This window comes from Protopterus annectens, chromosome 1.part0 (genome assembly GCF_019279795.1).
Source record: "Protopterus annectens isolate FY-2018-M chromosome 1.part0, PAN1.0, whole genome shotgun sequence".
Classification (NCBI taxonomy): Eukaryota; Metazoa; Chordata; order Ceratodontiformes; family Protopteridae; genus Protopterus; species Protopterus annectens.
In genome coordinates, this window is record NC_056725.1 from 37,958,799 (window position 1) to 37,971,115 (window position 12,317).

The 12,317-nt window shown below is 41.9% G+C and overlaps 1 protein-coding gene across 1 annotated transcript in view; it reads right to left on the reverse strand.

Annotated features, from left to right (window-relative positions):
• Positions 1 to 203: 203 nt before the first annotated feature.
• The window catches only part of PRKD2 (protein kinase D2), a 3,293,129-nt gene continuing 3,281,015 nt past the window's right edge, over positions 204 to 12,317 (reverse strand). The window contains exon 18 of the mRNA XM_044081637.1: positions 204 to 883. Within this exon, the coding sequence (XP_043937572.1) occupies positions 683 to 883 (201 nt within the window). The 3' untranslated portion in view covers positions 204 to 682. The remainder of the gene's footprint in view (positions 884 to 12,317) is intronic.

Sequence of the window (12,317 nt, forward strand, 5' to 3'; positions counted from 1 at the left end):
TGGGCTAAAAAATTCACTGTGTCAAAGTTAAGGGCAAGTCCATACATGTAATGATAATCTGTTGATAAGAATCAACAGACAGGATATTGCTTTGAACCTTTGTACATGTCTTATTTCAAGTTTAGCATTCAGTAATAAACCTATGTATAGTCTGAGCAAACCCCTACAGCTCTCATGGTGATAAGTGATTAGGTGACTGGACATAGCTTTTGTTTAACTTTATTACTAAGACGTTTGGCCAGTCCATACCAGACAATGACTGAGATGAGGAACAAGTCTGGTGTTTTTTAACCATTTGGATTTTCACATGGCTACAGACACATTACACAGTATCACAGGCATGGTATTATATCTGCACTCCTTCTAGCCCTGAATGTACATCAGCATCAGTATGATTACAGAGATGAACTTGGGTGAGTTTAACTTGGCTAGGCTTGTAAGCTACCTGGAGCTGTTAGACTAGTAACCTCCTATGAATGTATTATTTTGGTTCAGTCAACCTAAATAAAAAAATGTATATTTTAGGCAGGAACATACTCATAGCACACAAAATTCTTCCATGCCCTTGATGTATAATGTGTCCATTGCCAGGGTTTACTTCACAGCAGAAGCACTATTACAGGAAAACAGTCTTTATTACTATTCCCTTATTGTGAAAATGCAGGCTGTTCCTTAATATGATTCATAATATGCTGACTCTTTCTGTTAGTCCTTGCATTTCACTGTCATCGAAGTCACTGTCATGTGCTGTCAGATGTTGGGGATACGGCAGAGAGTGATCCTTGGCAAACTGCTCCCACCGTGCATCATCACTTTCATGTGTAATGTAACGCTCACCAGTTCTGTACTCCAACTCTCGCAGATCCAGCCAAGTCTGGTAGTCCTACCAAAAGACAAAGAAACCAGTCTTAAAATAGCAGCTTTCATGCATCCATTACAGAACAATGGTACACAGTTTTCTGTTGTTGTTAAAAAGCTACTGTACAATGCTATTTTAATTTAACGGAGGCAAAAACTGGCCTGCTGTGTTGTCTAGGAAGCAAAGCTGAACATCCATTACTGCTTCTTGTGGGTTACTTTATGATTTTTTTTTTTTTACTATGGCACTGAACTATACACCTCTTTACGAACATGATGAAGGCAGACTGGAAAAGGAGGACTGAAGACAAAATTATTCTGATTTGAACTTCCTTCACCCTCAAATGCAAGTACATCATACCTCTAAATAAGGGGTAATAAAATATCATCTTCCTTTCAATGGAAAAACTTAAGTAGCAAGTAGATACAATGAACTTGGCTGGCAACTAATTTACATTGGTGTATTAGAGCTACTACATTTAGTGTGTTATTTGCTTTTTGCAGTAGCAACTCAGCAACTATATTTTCCCTCTCTCTGTGCTAATTATAGTATCTCTTGTCCTTTACACTGCTTTACTCAACTTCTGGGTCCTAATTTCCTTTTCAGTTAAACTTACAGTTATCTCCATACTTGCAATCTCTCACTCAAAAATGTGTTCTGAAGACTGAACTGTGCCTGCCAGTAACTAGAGCAAACAGAACCTCCAACATTCTAAACGTATATTAAGGACAAAATTTCACCTGTTTCCCTATGGCATTTACTACTGTAAATATCTTCTGCAGCAGTATTGTTTATTAAAATTGATAGTGGCATGTGCACATTGTAGTTAAACACCCCCTCCTCTCCCCTTTTCCACTAGTCAACCTCAGATTTTTCCCTCAACGTATCTACTAAAAACACAACCTATCTCTATTCCTGAGGCCCAAATTCCCAGTCATACATGCTATTTTTCTTTTTTCTCTCCTTCCGCCACATGTAACATACGTTTTCCTTACTATTTACTGGTCACTGTTTTCAATGTCTGTAATTCCTTTGCCAACTACAAATTCACAACCCCTGAGCATACCAGTAAGTACCTGTCACCCAACAAATAACGGATTTTTTTTTTTTTTTAATTTCTCTTTCTTCTTCACATAGTGTTCAATGTAGCAAGGTTTTTCCCCACTCCACTCCCCTATCCTACCCCCATTCTCACCCACCTCCATTATCCCTATATTTATAATTAACCTCAGAACATACTTCCCTCCCCCCCAATCCCACAATCATCACTGACAATTTATTAACTGGCAATTAGTAGCACACACAATACCACAACCACACCCTTCCTGCCTACAACCACATCAGCCCAGTACTTCCTCAATTCACCTAGTCTATTGTCAAATACCATAACATATATTATCTATAATGTTATTTCAACACTTAACATTATACACCTTACTTACCGCAACATACCTCTACACATCTTACCACATCCAACATGTCACCACTGTCCACTCTCCTACCAGCCCAATCATAGTGCCACCCCATACCTACATACCCAACATTACAGTTTCATCCCAACTTTACAACAACACCACTACCAATCTTTTTGCTTACAATTATGCACATCCACATAAAAATCTAGAATACTACACAGATCTGCTAGACTAATTTATTTATTTTATTTATTGCATTTGATGACTGGGAAAGTCCACTGTGTTTAGGAAGAGCCCATTTTCAGTAGAGGCATGAGGAGAAAAGCTCCACAGTATTACATGCATAAGTAAAAGAACAATGTTGATACATACAAAAGTAAAAACAAAGTTGAAACATAGGACAATGTCATTCCATTAATTACATACAAAAGCCCTTAACTATATGTAACAGTAAACTGTGTTAGTGTGTAGGATCAAGTATTATGGGCAGTAGTATGACATGAGAGGAAAGGTAGTGGCAGAAGTGCCCATAATGTATTACAGTCAGCTATAGATGTGAAAGTAGTGATGCCATGTATTTGGATAAACGCATGAGTATATACATATATTTGTTGAGTTCTAAGGTGAGGAGAGTTGACTTCAGGTTAGAAAGCTGGTGACAAGGTCAGAGATAGTCACAGTGACAAACATACTCATCTAATTCTAGTCAACTCAGTCCATATCAAAGTGGGGACATTCATCCTAATCCAGGTCCTCAACTTCCACCACAAACACCCCAATACACTTGCATCCCAGGCACTTCTAACAATACACACCTTTCCAACAAAAATAATTATCTCCTCCTTTTAAACAAAATTCCAGAATTTCATGCTACCCTCACCAAATACTCTTCAGATACAGCAATACTAACAGAAACCCGGCTAAAAACACACATAAAAGCCTCTGATTTCCTACCCCCTGAATACAATATTCACAGGCTTGAGAGGACTGAAAAGAAAGGTGGAGGCACTGCTACCATCTTCAAAGAAAATCTCAGAGTGGGAAGGCTGGTTAGTAAACCTCTAAACCCCAAAAATTGTGAAATCCTAATCTCCTGCCTAAAAATAAACATACCCCTAGATAATAACCTAGCCACTATTGAGGAACTCCTTCACAGGTGTGCCACAACATACAGTCAGGAAACCATAATAATGGGTGACTTCAACCTGGACTGGAAATCCTGCTCCTCGAACAATCCCTCTAATTTCATTAACCTTCGTGGTTTTAGTCAAATGATTCACTCCCCCACAAGGGTAGACGTAGTAAATAAAATAAGGAATAGTTGTGTAAAATCTTACCATAACCACAGATGTCCCTCTCTTCCATGTTGCAGTATTCTAACATGAGGGATCCTCCGGCTGAGGCGACACAAACATCTTGTCCATACACAAAAGCTTAGCCTGGCTGCTGTATGACGCGTGGGACGTCACACATAAGAACCATAAACCGTGGGCCATAAATGGGACTTCTGCATGCACTGACCTCAGAAATGAATGCCACAGTCGGAAGGCAGTCTAAAGGTAGCTGATAAGGATGCCGTCCAGAAAGGGAAAAAAGGCAGAAAAAACACAAGTCCTAAATAGGGGACCATATAATAGCCAGGCTAAGCTTTTGTATATGGGCCGGACGTTTGGTTTGCCTTGGGCGGAAGATCCCTCATGTTAGAATACTGCAACATGAGAACAGAAGGACACAATCAGTTCTCGAATGGACCCTCACCAATAAACCCATCCACTACCATCAATCTGGCTGTCTCCCCGACAGCCTAAGTGGCCACCTACCCACTTACTTATGTAGGCAGCATACTTGTGTCTCCAATAACACTGCATATAAATACATAACAAAAAAATCTCTTCTCCTGCTGTCTTCAATACCCTCCTTCAAAATTGTGACTGGTACCCCCTTAGATAACTCAACCTAGACTCAGCTGTGCAATATTTCAATAATACACTCCTCACTACCCTAAATAGTCTAGCCCCCCTAAGGAAATTCCATACAAAAACTAAACATATACCATGGCTCACCAACACCACCAAAAAGCTTCTTAAACTAAGAGACAAAACCTGGTTCCATTACCAACAGACCAAAAATGAATCATCACTTCTCAAATATTGTGAAATGCGTGAACATGCTAAAAAACTAATCAGATAAAACAAAAAACTTATTACACAACAATACAACAAAAGCATCATAATAACCCCCAAAAGTTTTGGAGTGCCATCAACTCCTTACTCAAAGCAGGCCAGACCAAAACCCCAGCTCCAACCATAATCGATCCTACTGTTAACACTGTATCCCAATTTAACACTCACTTTATTATATCTGTCCTATCCCTTTTAAAATCCGAGAGCACTACCCCACTGTCCATACCTATACAGGCTATAGGAAACCTCAAATCCTTCTCAATAAAACCAATTCAAACCAATACCATAAAGAAACTACTGCCAGAATTAAAGCCCTCATCCCTCACAGCTGATAAACACCACAATGAATTTCTAAAAATAATAGCATGTCATCCCCTACCCTGTATCTATTTTAATTAATTGGTCTATTACCAAGCAGTATATCTGTACACTGTGGAAAGAGTCTTATATCATCCCTTTACACAAAGTCAATACAGTTACAGAACTCACAAACTACTAGCCAATAGCAATTCTCCCCATTGCTAAAATCCTTGAAAAATGTATCCACTCTCAACTACTTGACTATCTGCTAACCAATAACTTCCTATCTGTATCTCAACATGATTTCAGACCTAAACATAGTACCACTACTGCTCGTCAGTTTTACTAATTCAATTAACCAGCTTAGAAACTCCACACTGCTTGCAACCTCCATCTTTCTTGATATGTCAAAATCCTTTGAAACTGTTTCACATCAGAAACTACTCACTGAGCTGGCTTCCTTAAACCTCTCCCAAATCGCTCTCAACTAATTTCACAGCTATCTGACCGCAAACAGGCTGTAAAATGGCAGGACAAACTTTTCCCCCTTCTACCTGACTCTTTCGGTATACCCCAAGGATCAATACTCGGGCCACTACTCTTCATTAATTTCAGCAATAGACTCCATTCACCTATCAAATATGCTTCCATTGTCCAATACGCTGATGATTCCTCCCTCATATGCTCAGCTCCCACCCTACCAGAACTCCTTCAAACAACCTAAAAAGCCTTCTGTGATGTCAGAAAATACCTCACTGACTCACAACTTGTACTTAATGCTAAAAAAACAAACTCATGCTATTCACTAGCAACAAAACATACAATACCCATCCACCCTCCAACAAAATCCAATAGAACCAGTTTAACATACCAAGCTCCTAGGGGTTACAATTGACAACTTTAGATTTGACAAACATCTAAAAGTAACAATCAAAAAGGTTCACATGAAGCTTGGCTCTCTCTACAAGGTCAAGCCTTTCCTTGCCAACACCAAAGAATTTCTATAGCCAAGACTCATCTACTTTCCACTCTCCTATACGCTTCTCCTATCTTCACTAACCTCAGAAAAACAGACATAACTAAATTGGAATCCTGTTGCAAGAAAACAGCAAAATTTCCAAAACACCTCCCTTAAAGCTCATACCACAGCACTTCACTTCAACAACTAAAATGGTTTGAACTACCTAATCTTCTAATCTACAGTCAATTAATTTCAAATTCACAATGTCTTTCATCACTGCAACAATTGCCCTGCTCTCAAGCACCTAAGTCCACCCCTACTGCACCACTCCATCCCTAAGATCGACTAGCAAAACCCTCTTCCTTGTAACTAAATCCAACAATAGCTATGGAGACTCCCTGATGTCCAACAAAATATCTAAATACTGGAACTCCACACCCCAAACAATTATCAGCACCACCAATACCTCCAACTTTATACTACAACTTAAGGAACACCTCACCAATACCTGTATCAACTATTATTCGAACCCCAGAAGATTCTATTTACCCTCACATAATATTTCTCTCACTCTTCCATGCCCTTTCTTCTTTTTCCTTCTTTTTAATAACTTCTCTGACCTAATTTATCTCTAGATTTCACAACAGTATGTAATCAGCTGCAAATTCTAGGCTCAAATGTTTCTCTTCTTGATATTTTTCCTCCCCTACTATACATGAATGCTTATCTGCCACTGTTTGTAAAATTTTATGTTTTTTATGTGGTGCAGTCATGCCTATAATTTGTATTGCTCAACGTTTTTAATCAATGTTTGCATGTGTATATTATGTAATACTCTTGTTATAACTAGTGTTATGAAGTTTTTCTTCCTGAGCCTCCTCTGAAAATGGGTCTTCTTGGCTCAATCAGACTTTCCGAGTAAACAAATGTAAATAAATACACCAACTCTGGGATTGCACTACAGCGGAGAACCGGGCATGTTGGCCCAGCACAGGTTCTAGTTGGTCAAGTGTTTACTTAACATGTTAAAAATTCAATGTTTGGGATTTTACCTTTTGATTACTTTCATCTCAGGATTTTTACATTTGAAAGACACAAAATCCACTGGAGTCACCACACGGAGATAGTCACTGGTAATGGAAGCTTCTTTATTTAGAACAAAAACACACAATCGCTTTCACGTAGCTGTACTACGCTTCTTCAGGTGTAATAAAACATTGATAAAAGCAACCTTTTATACAAAAGACTTTTGGCGCTCAAAATGATAAATTAAACACTAATTAGATAATTGCTAACAAACAATCTTTCCCTGCATGTCCTTATTTAAAGAAACAGTACTAAAAAAGTTAAAAACAGATAAAAACAATTAAAAAAATTATGGCAAAAATGCCTTAAGCAAAACTGTGCTAAAATAAGACAGCGAAACCTATCAATGTAGCAGTATAAGCCAACTGAGGTTCTCACCTTACAGCGCTGAGAAACTATGCAGAATCATGATTTTTACATTTGGTAATATGGACTACGAGATTTAGACGTAGACCCCATCTCCAAAACTGGAAGAGTGTGTGACGCCCGTGCCCTGGCCCAGCAAATCAAGGAGCCTCAATCCTCATCACTAACATCAGAGAGGGCATCTCATATATGAGGAAAGGATAACAAATATACACAGTAAAGTGCAATTTCCCTTAAGAGCACACAGAGATCACAGTCAGTCTGGGGCTGGTCGCTCCCTTGCTCTCCAGGTCCCCAATAAGACTCCCCACTGACACAGCTATAGGGTCCAGATCTCAGCCTAGTGGGCAAGCTAAAACTCTAGCACCCTCTCTGTCCAACCAGTGCTTCATGTCCCTGCCCAAGTAGCTGACACACACACACATGCACTTTGAGATAAGAGTTTATACAACCACAGAGACACTCCTGGGGAAAGCTGGCACAAGTTCTCCAGCTGTGCTCCTTTCTCCCAGACTATACGGTAGTTCCACTGGCCACCACCCACTAATACTTATCAGCTACTTAAAGGTCCCTAAAAGGGTGTCCAATTATTACCGTGCAATATTATTATCCAATTGGTAGATGTGACTAAACAGTCAAAGCTTATTTGGAGTGACTTGGACAGTAAACTATATAAATATGCAATGCACTCTACAGTTTAAATTATCTCTACACAAACCAGCCACATTTGAAAGGTTTTAAAATATTTAACAATAAATAATTAAAACCACAAGACAATACTTTCTACTACACAGTCAGTGCTAGTCAAAAGAGTTCAGAGATCACACAGAAATACTTAAAATAAATCAGTAGTACAGTTCTGACATCACAGAAAAATACTTAGTCTAAACGTTCTAATTCCTAGATACTTCTACAAGAAAACACACCTCTAAGATAACTTACTTGAGACAACTGGCAGAGTGCTGATGAATTGGATATCAAGACAAAAATGCGTAATGCCTTCTGGTTCTCTCTGTTTAAATTGAAACTGCAGTTCTGATAAAACATTACATTGTTTCACACTTTCCTGGTGTTCCCAGGCTGACAGAAACTGCATTTACATTCTTTTACACTTAGAGCAATAAAGGACATTCAACATGTAAATTCTGGTCATTAACTTTAGCCTTAAAACAATAGGCAGGAAGCCCTCATCTAGACTGACTGGAGCAGACTAGTAAACCTCAAAAGCAGTGATGAAATAATTTTAATTTCAAAGGACCAACAAGAAATGCTTGACTTAGCTTTCTTTACAGCAGATGGCAATGTTGCCACATTGTTTTAAGTTCAACATTTCACAGTATTTACAAATGATAGAATTATGTACCACATTCTATTTGACTAGGCTGGCAGCCTTCATCCATCTCTACCAGTCTCCTCAGAGAACTCAAGCTAGTTTTGCAAGTGACCCTTGAGAAACGCCTCTTGGGAGCGTTAGGTCTATTTGAGTGCACCTCACCCCATTCCATGTCTTGAGAGCCCATCTGCATTGGCATTGCACTGTGGTGCTGCACTGACATATATGCTTGCAACCCTAGACTCCATTTTAGCAACTTGGCATTTGGCTGGCTCTGTTTAACCATGTTAGGGGTTGTGATCTGTCATAACAGTGAATTTCCTTCCATACAGATAAGGCTGAGGTTTCTGCAATGCCCACACTATGGCTAGACATTCCTGTTCTACAGCTGCATAGCATTCCTCTCTGGGTTGGAGCCTATGAGATAAACCACTGGGTGCTCCTCCCCTCTGAAGAAATCTGGCTAAGTACAGCCATCACCCCAATGTTTGAAGCATCCACCTGCACAACAAATTCTTTGCTATAATCTGGACTGGCTAACACAGGGGGTCCTCCCAAAGCTTCTTTAAGCTTCTGGAATGCCTACTCACATGCTGGGGTCCACACTACCTTATCTGGCCTGTTCTTCCTTGTCAGGTCTGGGAGGGTAGCAGCTATGGTACTATAACTGGGGACAAACTTTCTGTAGTACCCTGCTGTCCCTAAAAATGGCCTAACCTGCTTTTTAGTAACAGGTGCAGGCTATGCATGAATGGCTTCCACTTTGGCAGGTTCTGGCCTTATCTCAACACTTCCCACTCTATGTCCTAGGTAGGAGACCTCCACCATACCCACCTGACATTTGCTCAGCTTAATGGTCAACCCTGCCCTCTGTAGTCTGCCCAGCACCTCCCTGACATGCTGAAGGTGCTCTGGACAGGAATGGCTGTAGATGGCAATATCATCTAGGAAAAGCAAGGGCAAATCCACCTGCTCTTGCTAGGATATGATCTACCAGCCTCTGGAAAGTCACTGGGACATTCTTTATCCCAAAGGGCATCTTTGTGAATTCATATAAGCCAAAAGGAGTCACCAAGGCGGACTTCTCAATAGCACTGGGAGACAAGGGCACCTGCCAGTAACCCTTGGTAAGATCAATGGTTGTAAGATACTTAGCCCCACCCAGCTGCTCTAGAGCCTCATCTGTCTCAGGCTTGGGGTAAGCATCCGAGACTGTGTGACTATATAATTTCCTGTAGTCCACACAGAACCTGGTACTGCCATCCTTCTTTGGCACCAGCAGCACTGGGGAGGCCCAGGGACTGTTGGACTCTTGAATAACCCCTAGTTCCAACATCTCCTCTACCTCCTCCCTCAGAGTCTGTTTGACTCTCTCAGGCACTCTCTAAGGGGCCTGCCTAATAGGCCTTTGGGGTCCTGTATCCACCTGGTGGCTGCACCCTGGTTTCACAGTGAACATGTCCCCAAATTCCTGCAACACTGCCTGGATCTCTCTAACCTGAGTAGAAGATAGCTGCTGAGACATTGCTACTCCTTCCACTGAGATGTCAGCCCGAGCCTCACTGAGATGATCAGTCCCCAGATCTCCCTCAGACTCCTCCTGCAATCCACTGCAAATGCTCAGCACAAGCGCCTCCATATCATGGTAAGGTTTCATCATGTTAACATGGTACAATTTGTTCCCCTGTCATCTGCCTAGCAGTTCCACCATGTAGTTAACATCACTTACCTTTCTTACCACCTTGTAGGATCCCTCCCAAGCTGCTTGCAGTTTGTTGTGTCTGACAGGAATGAGAACCATTACCTGCTGCCCCACAGCATACTCTTTAGCTCGAGCATTCCTGTCATACCACACCTTGTTCTGTTGTTGGGCTTCTGCCAGGTTCTCCTGGGCCAAGCCCATGAGTTCCCTGAGCCTTGTCCTGAGGTCTAGGACATATGCCGCAACAGACTCCTTGTGAGACTCGCACTCACCTTCCCACTCATCTTGAATTAAATCTACAGGCCCCCTCACCCTATGCCCATACAACTCAAAGGGTGAAAAATCTGTGGATTCCTGGGGAACTTCTCTGTAAGCAAACAACAGATGGGGCAAATATTTTTCCCACTCCCTCTTAAACTGATCTGCAAATGCCCATAGCATGGACTTGATTGTAGAGTTTAACCTCTCATCAAGACCATTAGTCTGGGGATGGTAGGGGGTGGTTTTCATGTGCTTCACCCCACAGGAATTCCACAGACAAGCCAGCAGGTCTGACAAGAAACTGGCACCTCTGTCAGTCAGTATTTCTTTTGGGAAACCTACTCTGCTGAAAATCTAAAGCATTTGCCACCTTCTCTGCCTCAATGGAGGATAAAGCCACTGCCTCAGGGTATCGTGTAGCATAATCCACTACCACTCAGATATACTTTTTCCCTGTGGAAGGTGGGGTACTCATAGGACCCACAAAATCCATGGCTACCCTCTGAAATGGCTCCTCAATCACAGGCAAAGGCATCAAAGGAGCTCTCACCTTGTCTCCTTCCTTGTCTACCTTTTGGCACTGCTCACAGGTCCTGCAGTACCCTGTTACATCTCTGGAAATTCCAGGCCAATAGAAGTTCTGTATAATACACCTCTTTGTATGTTTTATGTCCATATGGCCTGCAAAGGGAATATCATGGGCTATGGCTAGAAGTGCCAAATGGTAGGCTCTAGGCACTACCAACTGCTGTACTCTCTCACCTTCTAGCCCTCCCTCAGGGGTCCACTCTCTGTATAGTAAACCCTTTGTCCTAGTATACAGATTACCCCTTTCCTTGAGAATCAGGTGCCTCCCTAGCTACCTGCATCAGGCCTTGCAATGTAGGGTCTGAGAGGTGAGGCTGTCTCAACTCTCACCTTGTAAACCTTCCCAGCTCCCTTCCACAGGAAGTCTGGCATCCTCTGACAGTGGTGCCTCACTGTCAGCCTGGGTACTACTACTCACCTCTACCTTTGCAGTCACTCTGTCCAAGGGAACATCAGTACCCACAAGCAGCTGTGGCTCACATTCAGTCTCACTGCTACTGCATACCTTCCTCCCTGAAGCAACCACCTCACCAGTCCTGGCTGCAAGTATGCGGTCTGTCTGGGTCTCCCCCAGGCTACCAGACCCACATGCTTGTTTCCTAGCCTGACCGCGTGCAACTGCAGTCCCTCTCAGGACATCTGCAGGATGGTAGTTTAGTACCCCTTTTGTCTCAAGACAACCTACTACTGGCATTTTGTCTTTGCCACTTACTGGCTCCCTCACTTTTGGTTCCCCACCTTGCCTCCGTGGACATCTGTATGCCACATGGCCCCACTGGTTGCATTCAAAACATTTAACCCTAGCTCCTGGCTAGCTCCTGGATGTGCACCTAGACTAGTGGCTTCCCCTGCTACTGACAGATTCTGTTGTGGCTGTCTGTGCTGCCCACCATGGGTTCCTTTAGAACCATGAGCAGTACTGGGAGCCCCCCTCCTGTGCACGACTGTCCTGCTTGCCAGGTATAGGTCTCCCTTCTTCCCCAACTCATCTGAAGTAGCACACTGTCTTATCAGCTAACCAGATCCTCATGTCCTCAGGCAAAGTACTAAGGGCTTGTTCCCTCACCAAAAGGTCTGCAAGCCCTTCAGAAGTGGTGACCTGACATCCACTCACCCATCTATGGAATTAAGTGCTCAATTCAGCAACATATTCACACACACTTTTATCAGCCTTGCGTCTATGCTCACAACTTTTTCCTATACGTTTCAGGTGTTAGCTTAAACAGTTCTAAAAGACATTTCTTTACAGCAGTATAATCAAAA